This window comes from Falco punctatus (genome assembly GCF_963210335.1).
Source record: "Falco punctatus genome assembly, chromosome: 3".
In the NCBI taxonomy this organism is placed as follows: domain Eukaryota; kingdom Metazoa; phylum Chordata; class Aves; order Falconiformes; family Falconidae; genus Falco; species Falco punctatus.
Window position 1 is genome coordinate 117,612,350 of NC_137582.1, and position 22,161 is coordinate 117,634,510.

The following is a 22,161-nucleotide window of genomic DNA, read 5'->3' on the forward strand; positions in this document are numbered from 1 at the left end:
CAAAGGGTCCCCGTATTGTAGCTTAGCAAGTGTCACTTGATGTTTGTTTAAATGCTTAATGCTCCATCCTATTTGCAAATCATTAGCATGCCTACTCTCCTGCATCTGCACTGATTGATCTCATTTGCATATGCAAAACAAATGCCAGTATGAGACACTTAATATTCGCTCAACTTCATTTAGCGCTGCAGCAACAAGGGTCAATATCTCACACCATCCTCTAGCATGCGAGGAGGGTTCTAGCTGACTCAGCAAATGCTAATAAGCCTTGCTGCTTTCAAGTCTTAGAATCAATTAGTAGTATATTAAGGCAGACTTGCTGGGAGCTCATTTAAGTAATAAAAATCTTTTGTATAGCTAAAAAGAAAAAGAATAGGAAGGTTGACTCTTCCTTCCCCAGGGAGTTGCTTCCATAAGAAGTCACGGCGGAAAGCAACGCATCTGCCCACAGCATCCACTGCAACAGCTCCGCCGGTTTTGCTGGCATCAGAAGACAAGTCAGTCAGTAAGGACGCCCAAAACCCACCCAGTCTTTAGCACAAGCTCTTCCCCTAACCCTTGTTTGAACAATATTAACATACACAGGCAGCAAGAGGAATTCAGAGCAGCGTATCCACCGCCACCAACCCCTGCTCCTGTATTCATGACATGAACCCGACGCTGCAACGGCACCTCGCCTGCATTAACATTTACGGAGCGGTGACTCCAGGCTGTCACAGCACGAGATGTCCTACCAAGGAGCACAGGCTCTCCAGTACTAACACCGCAAGCTTCTTGGAACACAAGCACTGCCACAAGAAGCTGCATGATCAGCGTAGGCAAACAAAAGGTCCAGCAAAAGCCCAGCCTGCAGCCTCCCCACTGCTACAGGCATCATCCACCTACAGCAGATCCACCGAACCCCCAAACCCACATGCTCCAGGTTAGCTTTCCCACCCTGATGGGCGCTCAGCTCCAGAAACGCTCTGGAATTAAGGGACTGCACCAAGAAGATGCATTGAAATCAGAGCAAACACAATTTACACCGGCTGAGGGTCTGGCCCAGAACCTCTCTGCCCCTCACGGCCTCACCCTGACTGACAGCAGATCAAGTACAGAGAAGACAACGGGTACAGACAAGACAACCGGTACAGACAAGACAACTGACCGATGCGGAGCTATTAAGGTATTTCCCCTCACGCAGATGCAGCTTCTGTGCATGTCAGCAGGGCCCAGAGCTCGCTGCTTTTGCTGCTTTTACCCAATGCTACAAATGGCACCAGCCAGCCACACCAGCACTTGACCTTGAGCACTCCCGAGGGGCTCTCACTACTCAAAGTGAGCACCAGAGCTCATTTCAGCTTTACGCACCGGGAGGTATTTGCACCTGAACGCTCCCCCTGCCTGAAGAAGTGCCCATTCATAAAAAAACACGAGCATCCCCAGCCACACCGCCCAGGGAAAGAGTGGCCAGCACAGCTATATACCTTTATTTCCTTCATCTACTAATCGAGGTTTGTTTTACAAGCACCTGACTACCTGATGCAGCACCGAGCTCATAAACACGGCAAGGGGCAAACACCTGGCTTATTTGCTTGATTTGTCTTCAGCAAATTTATTGGGCATCATCTGCAGGCATCAGACTGAGCAGCACTTACACCGGTTCCTGCCAAGGCTGCGAAAAATAATTGAGTCACCACTGTCATGCCAATTTGCCGTTCATTTCCCTTTCAAGGCTGAAATGCCACTAATGACTGGAATATGCTTCTGACCATGAGAAGTTTCCTCTATGGAACAAAAAGGAGTAAACAAATATAGATTACTGGAAATAAATAGCAATAAAGGGTTCACAAGCCAACTTTAGATTTCTCAGGTGGCTTTTTGCCCTTTAAAAGTTGTTCGTAAAACAACTGCTCTTGTCTAAACCACTATCAAATTCTGAAGTAGTCTTTTTGGTTGGTTGTTTTGGGTTTTTTTCTGAACGTCACAGCTAAGACATCAAAGGTACGTGTTCACTGTCAGGCCAACAGCAGTTCTTCCAGCGCTAGCACAGGCCAGGAGCAAAGGGCAGCAAGAAGCACAGCAGGACTTCAGGCTAATCTGGGATCTAAAGACTAAAAAGCACTTAAGAGGTGACTGACTCCCACCAGCCAGATACTTCACTATTTGTCTCATCAAGTTTGGATCCATCACTCCAACATGTGACTGAACACAACAGTTGACTGTGCAAAAATCACTTGCTTCCAATATGCATATGGTACATTAAATGAAAGAGTAGCTGCACATTGCAAACAGCTGATGATAAACAGGGACACAGCTACAGAGCTGCGATATGGTGGAAAAATTCCAAAGAGCAGCCATAAAAAAAATTCTGAAACCATATGATAGGCAAATTTACTGCCAACCGAATTTCTTTCATGTTAGGTAGAAAACACTTACTTGGAGACAGAACCAATCCAATGCTCTGCTTTAAATCTAATTATAAAACTAATTCTCTTCCAGACACTACACTGTGTAAAACAATCCTGTCACTCAATATTATTGACAATACTGCGTTGCCTTACTGCTTATTTGGTATCTTGGTTTATCATGTAGTCCAAATAGTAATACCTTGCAAACAAGAAGCGAATTAAAGTGCTGACTGAACAGCTGCACGGTTTGGCACAGCTTTGACAGCTCTACGTACACGTTCCTAAGCGTAGTGTTATGAACCCTAAAATGAGAGCAGCAAACACAGCGGTGCACAGTGTTCTCCTGCTCCTCACCTCCCCACCACGCTCTGTCACAGTGAAATCATGCCTGATGTTCCAGCAGAGAGGAGCAGTAAGCAAAGCTGCTGCAGAGCTGTGTTACCCTTCAGCTATTTATCACCAGCGCCGCTGCACTGCCTCCCTCTTCCAGCAAGACTCCGGCTCTTTCCGCTTCCCTCCAAGTTTATTGCTGCTTGACAAGACAAGGGATAACGCCCGATTTCTGTTCCCATCCTTTCTTTCAGGCATGATGTTCATTGTGATCAATCATGCTTTTTTAATCCCCGCGTATTAAAATGGATTGGGATGTTTCAGACATAGGAATATCAACATTCAAATGCAATCTGTGCAGTTCCTGCTTTTAGAGTCGTTTGCAAACGGCAATGTGACTCAAAACAAGTCAACTCACCCACAAACCTGTTAAGATACAAACATTATCTGTAAGATACTGTGACAATAGGTATTATTAAGAAGTGCACGAGGCCACCAGAGCCAATTTAGGATCTCAGCTGCTGATCTCTTTGGCTGGTTTGAATGCTCTAAGCAAGTTACCAGAGCAAAATAAACTAATAAAACAATTTTTGGTATATAGGATTAGATGAAAACTCACGGGTCATCTGCTACTGTACTCTGCTGTTTCGTTGCTTCTCCGTATGTTGCGCCTACAGACAAAATATGGGCAATTTCTCTTTACAGCACTCCACATAATCTGCAACAATCAGAACTTAAACTCTTTGGGAAGGTTTTTAGGTTCTGCAGTTCCACAATACAGCAGATGGGAAGTTTTCTAAAACTTAAGATTAATTATAACTTTGAACAAATTACCTATAAAAAGAATGCTATATAATGAGCACAGAAGTCTTGACATTAATATTTTGTCATCGGTTCAACACAACTGATTCCATCAGCATGTTTCCAGACTGGTAATGGCATTCTGTACCATCATCACAGAAGATGCTGGAGTTCAGGCGGCTGCTCCCAGACAGCAGCATGAACCATAGCCAGGTTTCCCTGTTTGCAAACAGACCAGAGACAGCTGAAAAATGCCAAAAGGAACAATCCAACTATGCAACTCCATGCAGTCACCTCCTGTCAATTACTTTAAAGCAGTAATGAACATCTCAAAAGTTACAGTGTTAAAGCCTCTTAGAGACAAAGGGGCATTTTGAAGTGTTGGCACATTCAGAGAACCACCATTTTATGGCTTCCCAGGCTGTTCTTGTCCATAGCGTTATCTGAACTGTAGGGGCTACAAACTTCTTTTTAATTGAAAACTTCAATCCTTGAGCACAGCTCTCTAATAATGGAAAGTAACAGGGTGGGTTCAGCATGGAGCTCTGGCCATCTGCGTATTTAGGAATCATTTCACCGGTTACAACCACCATTGAAGCAGAATGTCAAGCAGTACAGTCCAATACGGAGCACTTCACCTGAAACTCAGAAGAAATTTTAAAACAAGAAATATTGTCTAAATGCGAAGACAACATCAGTATGCTAGACTCACACTCAAATTTGGTACACACCCTTTAATAGTCACAGACACCAAGCCACTTGGATTGTGCACCTGAAGCTAAAGAAAGCACCTGCAGAAGCAAACCAGCACCGATTGTTACCACATTCCTCAGCCCAATAGGAATTTTCTTCATTCTTTTTAAAGGAAACATACAATGCCACTAGATTCACTACTAACTGGGTACTACGTGCTGACTCACCAAATGTACCTACCACCAGCAGCACGAGATTTCCCAGGGAGGTCTCCCATCCAAGCACCGACTCCAGCATCACCCTAACTCAGCTTGTGAGACACAGCAGGAGGAGGGAGACAAAGCTAAATCTTCCTCAGGTTGCAACTGATACTAAAATTAGGAGGCATAGTTTAAAAAAAAAAAAAAAAAAAAAAAACAAAAAGAAGAAGAAGAAGAAGAAAAAAAGAACCACTAAGGGAAGGTACATTGAGCACAGCTGGTAAGGATGAAGTGGCAAAGATTGTAGAAGCAGCTGACTGAACGGGAGGTAAAGAACTATGTCTATTATAACAATGATGTCCTGAAAAGTATTGTGCATCCTTGAAAGCTTTATGCCACACAGTCAGCGTGCCCAATACTCAGCAGACCAAAGTAAAAGTAGCTGTTAAAAAGTCAATACGCTCTGGCATCCAGATCCACGCACCCAACTGCAAAGCCATTTTGATTTTGAATACATTAAATCATCTCTTGCAGAGATTGAATCATCAGATAAACAAAGCAACTTCCAGAGAAAAAGGAGCAGCAGAGCAAGACTCGGAGCTTTCATCCTTCCCACTGCCAGCAGAACAAGGGTTAATCCCTACTTTGCTGCAACTCAGGATTCACATTGCTTTGTTTTGGTTTGAAAAAGGAGAAAAGCATCAAGCCCGTAAATTTACCAAGAACCCCGTGTGTTCAAGTTATGATTTAGGTACTGAGAGAATTGGGATGCAGCTGGATCTTTAAATGAACCCAATATGGTGCTCGCTCAGAAGGCAAATTGGCATAAAAAGCACATTCGATTATGGCTTTAAAATTTTTCGCCTATTCAGTACTAGGCTGGCAGTTCTGAAATTTATTTACGCAGACGGAGAATATGCTTTGAGCAGCCGCTGGACAAGCACGAGTCCCCACGTAACGACCGACAGCCCACACACCATCTCTGGGAGGCTGCTCCCAGCTGGTTTACCACCCTTTCACTCCAGCATCTCCTGAAGCCTTAGAGACTCTCTAGTCCCCGTAACAGCTTTGACCCCCAGTGTCAGCTGCAAGCAGGCAGGACTGAAACCTAAACTGTTACTCAAGAACTTTCCTGCAGCCCAGTGAACCTCATCCAAACCATCACAGCCCAAGTCGTACCCATAGCACAAGCACATTAGAGCCAATCTTCAGAAACTCTTCCCAGACTTTTACATTGAAGAACTTATTTTCAGAAAACAACGGGTTTGTGTATCCAAATTCCTCCACTCTTTCAGTTGAAAAATGGGATCATCATTTCCCAGTTTGTTAGAGGACTTCCAAAAAAAGGCCCATTGCCCAAGGCAAGGGGAATCCCTGTTTTTTTTAGGAGATTTTCACCCTCAAGGACAGTGTTGGTCTTCATAATCAGAAGCTGATCTGGACAGTTACCTGCTTTCACAAAAATCTTGAACACTCTATTTCCAAAGACAGAGAGTGCTCAAACTGATCTGTCTGTCTTCCATTAACGGGGCAACTGTTACTGTAAAGTCAAATGACAGATGGGAAAACTGAGACACGAAGCAGTTTCACAGCTGGTGCACAGCGGCAGCACATCCACAGAGCAGCACCGGATCAGGAAACCTCATTTGGGTTTAGCAAAAGGAACGGTCAAGGAGGGCCAGGAACCAGTTTTTAATTGTATTTTCTAAACATGTATGCACAACTTCACAAAGAACCCTCTAAAGAATGAGTTATTTGTGCTTGAGAAAGAGGAAGGTATTTATTATGAAGGAAAACAGCACCATTTACTTGGGGCTGTTTCCCTCTGTATTTAAATGCTTCTAATTTCTTAAAATAAGCAGTGTTCTTCTAGGCATAATTGTTTCTTTTCAATCAGGCACTCAGTGTTTGCAGCTATCAAATTTGTTGCAGCTGTAATCAAACTCGATGTCTTGGGAAGGAATCTTCACCTAATGTTCAATCTTGCTGCATCACACAGCACTGCTTCTGCAGCAGAGTCCAGAGTCCAAAACACCATCGTTCTCTCCGGAGGTTTCTAACTGAGCTTTGCTTTTGGAGGGAGAAATTAAAAAAAAAAATTAACATTAAAACTCTGGAAGTTACATAGACGAGGATTCCTAAAAAAGGTATTCAACATCATTACATCGCTCTTCTTTCATACAGCACCTCCCTTGTTAGAACACAAGCACCACGAACGAAAATACAATCCTGTTTGAGAGAGAAACCGAGGCACAGGGCAAAACTGAGAGTTGAGAACATCAATACAGCAGGACCAAGTAAACACAAGAATCCAATTCCTTCCCGTTCCTGCTAGAAATCCCCCGGACAACGCTGCCCTAGCCGCAGCAGGACAAGTCTCAAGAGAGAGCACTGTGCCTCTGACGGATTTCTGCAGGTGAAGGAAAGACCTGGCTAGCAGGCTAAGGAAACAGCAGCTACCCCCCTTGAGATGGAGAACAAAACCGTTTTCAGCCTGCTGCGTTCCCGAAACTCAGCCAGCCACTGGTCCTTCCTCTGTTTCAGCATCTCACCTTGGTGCTACCTGTCCTCCTCCCTCCTTGTCTGCTTCTTCTTTTGTCTGCATCCCAAGCGCAAGATCCAGCCGTGGGTCCAAGGCCAGCATAAGGGGCCCACTGCACCGTTCTCCTCCTCAGCCCCATCCTGTGCAGCCAGGATGAAACCCCTGCACAGGCACCCTGTCCCTGCCAGCTGCCACAGCACCCCCAGTCCTGGCAGCAGCTGTAACACACACCACCGGAGCAGAAAGACACTTTATGCCAGACACCCAGGCCCTGGCTGCTTGCTTAGTGTTCAACGAACGCTCAAGAGCCTCAGGAAGAAGGACCAGCGGAGCCTCGAGCATCATTAAGCTCACCAGCCTCAGCAGTTTGTAGAACTGCTCTGTACTCACGTACAATAAAGAGGAGGTTTGGATGTCTCTCCTTAAATCCCTTTCTATTTTTCATACCCTCTGGACTAACAAGGCAGCCAAGATATAATGGTTTACAAATAATAATAATGTGATTTTATTTTATATCTACATTAGTAAACTAAAAAAACCACCTGCTATTCATCATGAACTGTTATTAGCATTATTGAGGAAATGATGTGGAATTCATATCAATTTTCCTCTTATTGTAAAAGACTTGCCCAATTTATTTTAAATGTCAACTGACTATGTATTCATCAGGTGTGCGGCAGCACTGATTGTAATTAATTCCACATTGTAGTCTAGGCATGTGCCTTTATTAGCTTCACACATCTTTCAGGGGAAGCAATAAATGGAAGCATTGGTCATTTTTGGTCATTAAATCTTCAGGAGTATTTTTCACAAGATGAGACCGTCAAGATTCACGCCCCAGTAAAATTCTAACTTAGATTATTTATAGCTGTTTCTACTTCAAAATTCTCCTGCAGTGGAAATGAAATGCAAGACTCTACAACGGCTCGTTAGGATTTTTGAGAAGAATCATTTAGTCTTAAAAAAGGAAAAAAAAAAAATCCCAGAGTCTGAGGATGAACAAGGCTAATTGTGAAATCATGTTGAATTCAAGGGACAGTTGAACAGGGAAACACAAACAAACTTAAGGACGCTAAAAGCATGAAAGCACTTAATTTAAATATTTTCTAAATTATACGTTCTGAAACTGAGCTTCATAAAAACTGCTTGTATTTAGGAAAAGAATTTCTTAACTAAAAAAAATAACCTTCAGATCAAAATATTATACTTAAATGGAAATGAAATTTTCTGTTCTTCCAATTCAGCATGAAAAAGCTGACAAGTTTTCACTGCCAGCCATCCTGCAATGGTTTCCCCCATTTATTTTTCCAGATCATCCACATAACAACAGTCACTCGTGACAATCTAACCACGTCCCCTCTCAAACTGCGCTGTTGCTGCAGGTTTCCCCACAGCCACAATGCCATACAGTAGCTCCTGAATGCTCTGCGTGGGTTCATGAACGCAAATTCCTAACGGCACGTAGGACAAGGAGCCATTCTGACCTGGTTTTGCAGCTGGGAAGCTGGGAACCCAGACTACAGAGCCAATGTGAGACCACGCAGAACCATCTGTGCCACAACTGGGAAGAGAAATCAGATCTCCGAGGTTGTGACCCGGTGCCTTAAACCCAGAGATGCTGCAGCCTCAGCAGCATCGTCCTCAGTCGCAGCCGTGCCCGCTCCTCGAGAGATGGCTGGGCTGGGGAAGGACAACAGCAGCTTCTATTCCACAGCAGAATCCCGGAAGAATTATCCCTGCTGTTTCCTGAGCTTTGAAACAATTTTTAGCTTCTAGAGAAAAATCACAACAAACAGTATGAGATGAGAGAACATGAAGAATCAGACAATGAGAGCAGACAGAAACAAGATGGCAACACACACCAAACCAAATGAAGAAAGATGAGCAAGTCGGACAATGAGGAAAAGAGGATTAAGGAAGATCTAGCAGCCAGGCACAGTAACATACAATGAAGTCAGAAAACAGTGAGGTCAAGAAGGAAGCATCACAGCACAGTAGCCCTGGAGCTGGCTATTCCTCTGTTTCCACGGCCACCGCTGGCACCTGGCTTACCTGGGGCTTGAAAAAAAACTCTGCAGACTTTCAGAAACTCACTCTGCCTATCTGTTATTAAAGCATCTCTAACTTCTCATAGCAGAAATGTTATTTAATAGATTCCACCGCCACTGCGTGCAAACTCTCCCTTTTTTAGCCAGTGAAATGTACAGCTGAACCATGTGTCCTGAAACAACCAGAAATTAAGAAACATACAAACAGGTACGAGCAGACGTCTGTTGTTTTCAAGAAATTGCTTGTAAGAGATCTTATCGTGCAGGCACCATACTAACTAGATAAGCTAGGAGGATGTTAACTTGGATAAAGCCAACCTCAATTTATGTATTTCCCAGAGGATCAGGGCAGAGCCGGCATCAGTGTAAGCACAACGTTTTTGTGTCACTTTGATGCCTCCAACTACATACTTTCTTCCTGTCCTCCTTTAAAAAGAGTTCCTGAGTTCTTTTGTTCCAATTTTAAAATTCTGTTTCTTTTGGTGCTTTTCCCAATGATTGCTTAAAGAAAGGAAGAGAATAATGAGCATGCTTTGATAGCAGATCATAAAGGAATCATTTACTGCAAGGACTCCAATGCATTGTTCTGTCTTTAAACATGAATTATCGAATCACAAGCTATTCACCGAGTTGTAGATTACCAATGAACTGAAACAGCATTACAGCAGCAGCATGTCCCTTTGATCAAAAAACACACTTATCTCCTTCTTCAGTCTTAGTTAACAGCAATCCAAACGGCAAGCAAGCAGCTTGTTTGGAGGCAGGCTCAGAGCAGCACTTCCAGCAAGTTTGCCCCTCTCTTCCTCAAAATGAAGCTTTCATTTACACCAGTGCCCTGGCTCACTCAGTGGCTCAGATTAAGTTTTAAGTACATTTCTTTTTTCCCCCCTAGAGATGCACTCAAGTTACCTGCTTGAAAGCCTCCTAATCACCAGTCAAACTTCAGGTCATCTAAAATACACGTGACTAAAGGGTAGCCCTGGAACAAGCCTTTGTTCAACATTACCAGCTGCATCAAAGTAACAAAACATTTAAAAGTGTGCAAGTAATTGTGTGTAAATGCCAAAAAAATTGAACTCTAAATGTCAAGAAAGTACAAAACCAGCTACGTGTCCTCTATCACACAATTTGGGAGCAACGTACTGTCATCTCCACGAGACACAGCAACTGACATATGTTCTAGCAGAGGTTTTGCCAACGGGCACCAGGATCTGCCTTTCCTCACCACGCTGCTGTGCTCGCCTGTCCTGCCAGCCAGCACACACCACCAGCATCCCCAGCAGGCACTTACCCAGCAAACAAACAGAGGTGGTCTCTGACTGCGATGAACTTTAACACCGTCGCCTAGCCGTACTGAACACCTGCTCACACACTGATCACTTCCAGACTAATAAAAAAAAAAGTCTTAATGCCAGTGGCACCTCCAGGCAGAGCAAAGGTTTTAATCAGAAATTAGAGGGTATTTAAACAGAGCTCCCCTGAACAATTGTCAAGTGCAGAAAATGTTGAGAGACTTCCACATCATCTAAATGAAGGCACCTGCTTGGTTTAATGCATTGGGTAATTGGCCAGTAGTACTTATCAGCAAAAAATATCATTAAGGCCGAGGAACTTCCACAGACTCCAAAGAACATTTATGCAGACACAAACAGCATCCTAGGTGCAATAATCAACATAAACGTAACTTGAATTTTAACAGGGTTTAATGCCATTTACCCAGCAGTACCAGGTCATATCACAGCCATGACCTGCCTGCTACTATGAACAGCTCTTTCACGTATCTGAGACTTCCACTGTCCAAGATTTTCTGAAGCCACCAAGCCTTCACATGGAATCCTTTACTTCTACAACCACCAACCACTGGCCATTATTTATGACCAGAAACACAGGAGGCGAATTTACGTACTTGGGGAGGAAGGTGCACGGTAAAGAAAAACAATGCATAAGCAAAGAGACTATAAAAGAAAAATGCAGTAATCTGAGCATCCTATGCACTGCTCCACAGTCCCCAGTGTCTCAGCTGTAAATCCCAGTGACTATGCAGGGCGCTGCGCTTGCTGCAACCCTGCACACTCCACAAATCCCACATTACCCCTCCTTCTCAGTCACTCCAGCTTTGCTGTTAGAATAAGCCTTCAAAGAGGTTTTGAGCACAGATGCCGAGAGGAAAAATTACATTTCACTTGAAAGGAACCAGCAATTTGAATTCAGTATTCTGAAGAAATGGATCAAATTATACAAGAATCAGACACTCCTGTCTTGGATTAAGTGTCTGCATACGTATATATCCCGGTGGAAAACTCTGCACCTTCATTTTGCATCCTGCCACAAGCCAAATGCAGATACAATTCAAGACAATTACTGAACTGAGCAGACTTACCTTCATAGTTAGCCTGGAAGCCTTGAGCACTGACTGCGTAATCACTCACAAGCCACAAGGACAGCACAACCCCTGTACTCACAATAGGAGCAGGCAGCTGGAAACCCGTTAACCTGGAAGAAATCAAGAGGAAGGTTACACTCACCACTTCTGCCTTTGACCCGATAGCAAATCCGAGAGATGCCACTCCAGCCAGTACACACCACAGCCTGAAGCAGGGAGCATCAGAGCTGAAGGAAACAAACACCCGCTACAGCTTCAACAAATCCTGGGCTTTTAACACCTTCTGGCTTACCAGAGTAACTACTAATGTAGTTCTTTGTAAGCTGGTTTCAAATAGGGTCAATCTGCTTCACACCTCGTTCAGTAACAACACTGGCTCTGCGTGCTCTGCTAACCCCAGCCCTGTGATCTCAGAGCAGTCACCGAGCCCTTCAGAGAAACTTTCCCTGTCCATGAAATGGAAGCAATATTTAAAGGTTGTTGTGTGAGCCCAAGACATTATTCAAAAATGCCTGTAACGTGTTTTGAAAACCTCGGAGTATCAGGTAAGGGTCTGAAACATTATACAAGCTATATTAAATCGAACACAACCTAAAATAGCATAAGAGAACAGGCAAAAAACCTGATGTCCCAATTAAAGCCCATCAAGGTGGCTGTCTTCAGAGTATTTGTTCTGTATTGTACAAATGGATAAGGTTTGAAGTTTCCAGGAATCCTCCCCAACCCCCACCCAACTGTCCCTGCGAGAACAATCCCAAGGATGGCACTTTTCATCCTGCTACCTAATATGTGCCCCAGCGAAGATTGCAATGGTTAACACCTCTTCACTCGGTGAGGAAATCAAAGCGCAGGGACACGAAATCATTTGCAGAAGACGATCTAGCAGATGTACTGCAGGAACTGCCTAGAACACAGACACGTGCCCACCGGTCAGGGTAGAAAGAACTACAGAGAAACGGGACAAGTCTAGCGAACAGACCAAACCCAGCACTGCAGAAGCCCCTCACCCAGGTGTCCTGCCCTCCCACCCGCTCTCCTTGAGCTCCTAGAGCTAAATGACAGCTGTTAATTTTATTACAGAAGTCTGTTCAGTAAGGATTTTAAACCCGCATTATGAGATTCCAAACACTAAGTCCCGACACTGTGATGACATAGCCCAAGAACAGCTAATGTACATTTCTCACAAACAATTACAGTTTTATAACTTACAAGCCTTCGCCTTACACCCGGCTATGGTGATTTACATAATTGCTTTAAAACAAATGTTCCTTATGTAAATCTCTCATATTAGATTCTTGCCTGCCGTTATCAAGGACAAATTCAGATGCAATCCCCCTTGCCTGCTAACTGTCCTAAACCCAGACTTTTACAAAACCACAGAAGCAGCAGCAACCGAAGGCGCTCACTGCCACGAGGTCTCATTTGAGATCAAGAGTGTTCAAGCCAGGAACCAGATGATCTTCAAGGTCCCTTCCAACCCAAACCATTCTACGAGTCTACGATGAAGTAGCATGAGATAAACCGGCTACAGTAAGGCAGTTTGAAGCTTCTTACATCCTCAGAGGTTTATCCCACATCTTTTTATACAGCAGCTAGCCTTTCTTACAGAAAGCGCAAAAGATTACTCGTGACACAAAGCACTCTGACCTCTTAAGAAATACCTGTAAGCCTGTGTTTGATTCAGAGTATCTCCTCTCCTCGTATATTACATGGAATGAAAAAAGCACCCACAGAACAAAAATCAGATCTTTAATTCTGGGGGCCACCACCCTCTCCCTGACCACGGGCTCAGGTACCAGCACACTGCAGTTCCCAGCCCAAGCAATTTCTCCTTCGAGTAGCCACCAGCCCCTGGCAACTTCCAGAGACAGCGACTGTACTTCCCTGCAGTTCTTCCTCTCGCCTTAATTTAGTAAGCCTAAAAATTATTTAAAATAGATTTAACTCTGACAAATGAAAGCTGACATGCGCTGCCTGAGAACCTTATTAAAGCAAAATTTCCAAACTGGCAAAGTTCACACAGTTCCCAGTCAATTATGGAAGTCAAATTTTATGTCAGCAGAGAAGTACGTACTGGCTGTCAGCATAAAATCCGTTGTCTGTACAAGCTGGAAGGACAATTGCTCCTGTTTATTAAAAAATAAAAGGTTCCAGGATGTTTTAAGGTCCAAGATAGCTTTAGCATGCACAGAACTGAGGAAAAGCGCCATAGTTTTTATTAATTTATTTTGCAGTTTAATTAAACTGTTCTACTGAAACCTTCATGCACTCAAAAAATCCAGGCAAGGCATGGACCAGTTTAATAAAAACACACAATGGACAGCAGAGCCTGTCAGTTTTTCTTCCTCTAATCACCATGCACTGCTTTATCATTATCTAGGAATTAGTTAACGATAGGCTGTGCTTTTTATATCCAAAATAGATCTGTTCCCTCCGCACTAAGCTTCCTGCATCACGGATTCTGTTCACAGTCTACGTACCAAGAGGACCTTGCTTCACAGGTGTTTCTTTTAATTCCAGGCAACATTTATACATCTGTTTACCTGTAAGCAACTGCACATGTCCCATAGGAGTCAGTGGGAAATAACTGCTACCTGGAACAACACTGCCCTCAAGCATGTATTCGTATTTTCTAGTTACAGGGCCTTAAAAGAAAAGGATAGCCTGTGCATAAGGGCATGAAATTGTAAGTGAGGGTTTGTTCTCAGTCTTTCTACAGATTCCACATTGACCGAAGACACAATTTTCATGGGAACCTCTGGGCTTCCTGAACCTCTAAAAATTAATAAACCCATCCATCTCTCCAGGCCCTTAACTTCAGAGGTTCATTTGTGTCTATCGAGTGTCCCTGGAGCAAGCAGAAGAAAACGGGCTGCCTGCCTGCACAGACAGTGACCAAACACTGTCTTTCCCTTTAGATCAAACAGCCTTTCTGCCCACAGATGATGAAGAGTGCCCCATTAACGCTAAAACCATACTTGTTCAGAAGGAAGCAGGAAATACTGCTTCAAAAAGGAAAGAAAAAAATTCTATGTAGCAGCTCCTACCCTCTAGGCCACTAATTTCTGTATCCGCATGTGCAGTGAAAACCTGCACTGGAAATGGGACTGAATTCCTCCCATTCCTCACTGGAAGCAGTTTCAGTCAAAATGTAAGGTATTCCTCCTCTTAGGCCTTCAGAAACGCACAGAATTAAAAATTTTCTGATGTCCTCTTCTCCAAGCAGGAGCACAGGCAGCATCCTCTTTAAGAATCAATAATTTAACCAGGCTCATGCTCAAATCACTCCCGTAAAACCTCAGTGCTCCTGTTCCAAAGACCCAGGACAGCCAAAAGCTTGGCAAGGCACCCTGCCTTGTTTTGACCTGGCTGGTAAACTGTCCTCCTGCCTTCCTCCCTAAACCTGCACCCCAGGCAAATTTAAAGCACAGGAATCAACCTGATGGCAGACAGAACACGAAACCATTCCCCTACAGCCTCACGCAGGAAGCAGCAATTCTGACATCGCTGTTATTTAGTGTAGCAATAAAAAATATATATATGCTAATGAGAAAGAAAAGCAACAAACTCTGCTTCTTGTTTTTATTAAGGGCCATAACAAGAAGGTGAGGGCAGTAATAACAGCACACACACATGCACACAAAAAAAAAAGAAATCATCTTCCATTTCTTCTGTACCTCTGGCCAAATGGATTATTGAGTGATTATCCCCTTAAGTTGCTCGGAGCCAACACTGATTGTGTGAGATTTTCAATGTGTTTTTCATTGGCTTAATTCTGCTCCTACTGCGAGGCACCAAACTAAACCAGTGCCAGAAATACCACTTCATAAGCTTGCCCTTGCTTCACAGTACGGCAAAAATCAATATACCAAAACAAATCAGCACAGAAATCCTCTCCTCTCTTTGCGTCCCTCTTCATTCTTCACCTCGGGTTTGCCACCGACATGGCAATATTTCTGGTGCATGGCTCCAAGTTTGCAGAACAGCTTTGCTAGAACCAGTGTCAGTAAAAAATAGCTGCTCTTGTAACCGCCATCCCTTCACAGGTTCTCCGTAGCGCCACGAGCACCAGTGCCTCCCAGTACACCAGCAGGTGCTGAGGCTCAAGGATCACACGCTGGGTTCTAGGGGTGCTGCTCTCCACTCCTCACCCAGCCCAGCTGGCTTGCCTCCGTGACCTACCACCACCCTCCCCAATGCCACAAAGTCCTTCCCCAGTGGCAAATTGTCCCGCTGAGCACCAGAGACCCACACTGACTGCTGGGCTCAGCAGGTTCAACCCACAACTGAACACTTCTCTTGCCCTAGGAAAGGAACAGTCAGCCAGGACAGCCCACCTTTCTGTCCTGTTGCAAATGCTCTCACCTCCATCTGTTGCATATTATACTGTTCCACTGTATCAAGTACAACTGCATCATAAACTGTGACGCAGGCTCCCGTTTTGGAGTGCAGGTGCCATAATTAAAACACAGCACATTATTTTTCTGGTAGGATGCCCACCATCAGCTCAGGCTGCAATCAAAATAGTTATTGCAGCTGGCAATCCAACAGCCTTTAAAGCATAAATGCTAGAGAAGTGTCTCAGAACATCTAATGAAAATGCACTGGATTGCATCGTTTAACCCAGCATTAAATTACACCACACCATACTTCAGTGATTTTTTTCCTGCATGTAATTTAAAGGCACCTATTAAAGAAAATTTCCCGTCAAATGAACCACACTCTTCACTATATACAGTTTAAATGACATCGTTCTGTTAAGTACTAATCTGACACCCCTGCACTATCCCAGGACAACAGTCGAGCCAAGTCAGGTCTAAGGGACTCGTTGAGAAAACAACGGCTCAGAGTGGGAGCGGAGGGGTCTCTGGAAGGAGCCGGTGAGCGCCTTGCACGCTGCGCACCCAGCTAACAAGGCAGCAAGTCAACCTGAAGTCATGGGAAAAGTGCATTCATGAAGTATTCAGCTAATCCATTTTCAACCGGGGCCAACAGAAAGAGCCCAGTAACTCCCAACTGCCTTTCAATCAAGTTTTATATGCCTTATTCAGCTAGATGGCTGGCTCATGTGCGCAGAAATCAAGAAACTCGCTGGCTTCAGTGAAAGGCCAGCTGTATGCTCAGTCTTTCCTCTGAAAAACAGCTATGAGTGAGAATTACTACTTGCAACTTTCTCGATGTTGATGAAAAGGACGTGTAAGCATCGTACACCAGTTGCTGCAGGCAGAACACCATCAGAAATACGTATGTATGTATGTTTAAAAATTAAATGTCTTAGGGGAAACTGGAAACAGCCACATGCAAAGTTAGTGGTCGCTCACAAGTGTCCTCCTCAAGGCTGCCTGACGGAATGTAGATCAAGACTAAGAGAACAAATGCAAGAGATGAGGGAATTTACCCACAGCAATCCATCTCATCTCGGACCTCGTTACAGGTAGCAGATTTTTTCTTTAAAGACGCAGTTGCTGGTGGGTGTGGGGTATAGTCGTCTAACAGGGAACAAAACATCATGTCATTCCTATTAATATCTTAGTTTTAGAAATCAGTTTCAGATATCATCTTTCATCCTGAAGAAGTTTAACGTCTCCTCCAAATCATGGGCCCAATCCCAAGAGAACCACTATGCATTTCAAATACTACTGTACAAACCTGGCAAAAAAAGTGACCCGCTGATGCCCTAGGCACACAGACTTGAATATTTGCAGTAAAATTGAAGCTGACAGGTCTTTGTTTGTCACATATCATTGTCTGCAAAATTCAGTGGTAGCCCTGACTCCAGGAGGGCTTTCTCTGCCACCTTGCTGCTGTCCCACCTGCTCCAGTGTCATTACAGCTCCTACAGCCTCCTCCTCCTCCTCCCAGTGCCCCAGTACACCTCCACCTCGCTCATCCCCTGTGGGTGTACCACAGGCTGCTGCTGCCTCGGCCCCTTCCACACATCTCATCCCTTCTATTTTCAGCAGGGAGAACTGTGCAGATCTTTTTCCCCCACTTTCAATAAGCATGGATGAAAGGCACACCCGAGGAGGCAGCTAACTCTCTGCTAGCATTTCCACAGGCTTGTCTGGTTCAGAATTTTTTTTCCTCAGTGGTCCTGTTAGTTTTTCTCTCTTTCTCTCTGTATTTATCAACAAAACAAGGAGTTACAATAAGATGTGAGCTTTTTTTAAAAAAAAAACACAACTATATTGGCAGAATAACTGGTACTGTGAATGTTCTCATTAATCATCAATAAACCAAGCAGAGCATAATCTGAGAATACTTCCAGCTCATGCATGCTGCAGACACTTAAAAGCCAGTTTTGTCTGCAAGGCAGAACTCACTGGTGTTACAGACAGTTGTCCTTTGATTTTAATCCCTGTAAGGCTGAAATGATGCTCTGGACCAAAAAAAAAAAAAAAAAAAAAAAAAAAAACCACACAACACAAACTCAGACAGCTTAAAAGGGTACTGTAATGATGTAAGAAAAACTGTATCAGTTCACATTTGGATTTACTCAACTTGTTGGAATGATATATGCTCAAAACCAAGCTGTTTTTATTTTTAAGTCAAGCTACGAACAGATCCTGAACAATTATCTTCAGAGGCATGCTGCAAGCAGCAGTAACTCCTTGTATATTCTCTGTTCATATTTCACCAAGCTACTCCACTGCCAACCAATGCCACATGTCCCATTTTATTCCACATTACTTTCCAACCATCCCCTCTGCCCAGCTGTTTGATAATTAAGTTGCTTCTGAAATAATATAATCCATTGGCTCTGACATGTATTACTATATATTTTTCTTACCAAGACGGTAACATGCATTAGGGAAACAAAAGCTGCCTCTGCCCCTTAAACTTGCTCACGATGACATATACGACACCTACATATTTTTTATTTTTTTTTTTCAGGAAATTAATCCAACACTTTGCAAACAGTTCTCAATCTAACCTCACGCAATGCAGCCCCCCGTGCCAGCATGGCTTCGGAATCAACTGCACTTTCTCCCCCCCTCCCCCAAGCCAGGTATAATTCATCAAGGCACAAGAGTCCTTTGCTTACCTGACACCCACAAAGGCTTCATTAACTAACACAGTCTCCAGGGACAGTCACCGGGCTCATAAATTCCAGCCTGGATGGATTTCTTTGCTAGTTTACAATGGGGTTTGGGTCTATTCCTACTAGAAAAATGTTATTTATAGAGCCTAAAGCCAGCAAAGAGGTCTAAAATATATGAGGCCTTCATGGCTCAAGCTGGGAACAGGTGCTAAGCATCAAATTTCAATAAATTTAATTTTCCATACAGTGCAATAGAGTAGGAAGACCATGGAATTAAGATTTATTATTTTTATCATGTCCCTTCCATGCTCATTTTTCCTGTACTTTCTCAGGTATCAGTGAGATGCAGGCAGATATCTGACGAACCTTAGCATCTATATTCTTAGTTGCATTATTACAAACCAAAAAAGAAAAACACAAATTCGCAGAAAAGTTCACCAAATTTTATTAACCTCTTGGCAAATCTGAGCTGATATTCTGAGTAAACAAAGACAAGTTTGGATACAAACCAAGGAAAGCTCAGTAGTGTCAATTCAAAACTTGGCAGTTTTAGGTTATTTCTGGGTTTCTTAAGGAAAAAAAAAAAAAAAAAAGAAATCAGGGGCGTGAAATCTAGTAAATGGGGAAAATAAGTTCTTGAACCCCCCTGTAAATCACACAAGGCTTAGTGCTAAACACAGTGCGACTGGTGAACAGCAAGAAAGTATCACCATACCGCAGGCATTGCAAATACCCCAAAATTCACACCAGACCTTTAGTGACGTTAACTCTCCGGCTGCACGCTGAGCAAAAGTGTCCTGCCACCTAAAGAACTTTACATTTCGATAGACATGAGCGTTCAAAACCGCTTTAAATGCAAGAAAGGCAGAGTAAATGAAGAGTTCTCAGGCCAGAAGCATTCCCAACAGAAATGCCACCTTCTAACTCATTCGAGCTTGTTCACCCAGGAGGCAGCTTTTGAAACTGGGAGTCAACTGCATGGCTACACTCCCAGTATGCCACTAGCCTGCCGAAAAGTTTTAGGCAATCCTCCGAACCCCAGGCTCCTTCTGCACCCCAGTCCCTGCCGTATACATTCCTGACCACCCACTGGTCTTCCCTCCATCAGAGCACATGGAGATTCCCAGTTGAAAAGCACCAAGCAGTAGATTTATGGCAAACCAGTACCACGGAACTGAAGATACAAGCTCCCGTTACTTTCCAGTACTGTAGTAGGCGACACAAGCAAGCAAAAACTTCAGTTATGACTTCCTTAGTATATGTGCTTTTACTGTTCCTCCTGTTTTCTCTATCTAAACCTCAAGAAGCTAAAATCTATACAAATGTACAGAGCCAAAGCTGACATGCAGGCCACATCTGGGCACCCCTTTCATTCTTTATGCATACAAAACCCAGATTTGAACTAGACTTTAGTCATCAGACTTAAGAGAATCTTTACTTCCCCCAAGTGAGCATTAAGCTGCAGCATCAGGCAAGTCCCGGGCTGTGATCCATCTCGGTGATTTCCATAGAAGCTGAAGTCTCACTTCCAAACATAACACAGGTATGCCAATGCTCATTCCTTAAGAGTTTAATTTATAATAACACAAAATAAAACAAAACTTAATGGCAACAGGTGAGAAGGAAACAGTAGAAGCTTACTTTCTATAAAGCTAAGAGTTAAAAAGAAGCACCCGAATGGAACAAAGAAACAATCCAAGTTGTCCTCCCATAGCCAGGGCTGTCAAAATACAGGTTAATACAAAATTTTATTTTTGGGTATGTTGTATGATAAAATGAATCAAATACCAGTGTTCCTGCCAATGAAGATTTATCCAAGACGACTGTAATATTGATTCATGTCATATGTAATCGTCCATTCACTTGCACCTTGTGTGAACACTGAATATTGAGCAGAACCAGGATAAAAGTATTGCTGTCTGCTGATGTTTAGCAGGAGAGCTCAGTAACACACAATGCACTAGAGGTGAAAAGCACTGGTTTCAAAACCAGCAGCATCAGGGCTACTGCTTGCACTGGAGCTAGGCACTTCTTTCTGTTTCCATACTCCTCCCCTGCCACACGTACATGAACAGGGAACAACTTCAGCGTGAGGATGTCTTGCCATGCACCTGCATAGCAAAAGGACCCGATTTCAATAGCTTACAAAAAATATTATATAAAACCACTAGAACAACAGCATTTCGCCCATCAATTTACAAACGGATCAGTGACAAAAGTTACTAAACAGTTCTAATGAAAATATTTCTCCCTCCAAAACTTTTTATTTCGTTATAGCAGCTCTAATCAGCTGTAACGCTAAATATTATAAACATCTCTAAAAATGCAAGGGCTATTACTGCATCTTTGGACAGCAGCAGACTTGAATTTTCCAAACAACTACAAACTCACAAACAGACAATTATATTCTTTATTAAGAAAAAAGACCAGATGTCAGCAGTTGCTCTTGCAGCACACCAAAATCCTATTCTGAATAGTCTAGAAGGAGCCAGGCCACCCTCCGCCGCCCAACAGGAGCATAATGAATTAGAGTCCACGGGCACCGAGGATTTGTCAATTTTCTATTTGAGACTGCAAGTAATAGCAATCCACAATTTCATTGTATCTTCAACGATCTAGTAAGATTGTATCATCTCCTGTAGACTTTCATTAATTTTGATAAAAGAGAAATATACACTGTCTAAACAGGTGCTTTGCCTGAGAAACTCTCAAGGTCAGACTTTATAGTTACAAAAACTTCTCGACCTAAAGATTCGCTATATTCAATAGAACATGAAAGCGCATACATTTTTCCTCCCTTCGGGAAAATGGATTCAAAGGCATGGCTGTGAACTTGGTTTTGTGCTTCAATTCTTTTCCCCCAATATGGCACATGGACCCTCCAACCAGGAGCTTTTAAGCTTTACAAATGTAAAGCAAGTTTACAAATGTAAATGCAAAAATAAAACATTCTGTCATTTTACAGATGGGAAAACCAAAGTAAATAATTTGCCCAGTGCCACTGAGCCAAGCAGCTCCTGGGGTCAAAACTGGACGAAGACTTCTCTTGTGAGGGGCCACCAGCATACACTCTGTGCTCTGCCCAGTGCCGCTGGTGCCACCACCTCTGCACATCCATCGCTTTGCTGCACTGCTTGCAGCATCCTCTTCGTGGGAGGCTGACACTCATTATCAGTGAAAAAAAGTGGCCAACTTTATGCTAACTGATGTCAATATCTATTGACCAAAGCGCAATCATTTTTGAAGACCTGATTCTGTACTAATAAAGTCCAGAGGTTTTTTTGTACAGCTTCTTACGCAAGCGGCATCAGATTAGAGTTACCTTGTCATGCAGTTCTGCAGTAACACAGCAGTCAGGCAACCCAAGTTCAATAACTAGCAGCTAACAGCTAATAACTCACTGCGCCGCTTAGGGCAACTCACTGAACTTCCCTGTGCTGCTTCCTCCCTTCGACAGCGATACAGCAGACCTGTCCCTTCTCGAAGCACTGTAAGCTAGAAATGAGAAGCACCATGCAAGGGCCACGGGTTAGTTCAATTTCTCTCCCTCCACTGCTAAACAAAAAAAATCTAATCTCACTCGGTCTGACCCTAAAAGCTCACCCACTGCTTTTGTAAATTGCCACTCCTGCTAAAAGAATAAAAGCAGCTCTGTCTAAAATAAACAACTCAAGATGGCTAAAAACGCCTGTGACCGTATTGCTTTAAACACCGCATACATACACGCATAAA

General features: G+C 43.4%; 1 protein-coding gene across 1 annotated transcript in view; it reads right to left on the reverse strand.

Annotated features, from left to right (window-relative positions):
* Positions 1 to 22,161, reverse strand: part of CSMD2 (CUB and Sushi multiple domains 2) — a 301,013-nt gene that overhangs the window by 242,044 nt on the left and 36,808 nt on the right. Inside the window, exon 4 of the mRNA XM_080381216.1 lies at positions 11,385 to 11,497. Coding sequence (XP_080237342.1) covers positions 11,385 to 11,497 — 113 coding nt within the window. The remainder of the gene's footprint in view (positions 1 to 11,384; positions 11,498 to 22,161) is intronic.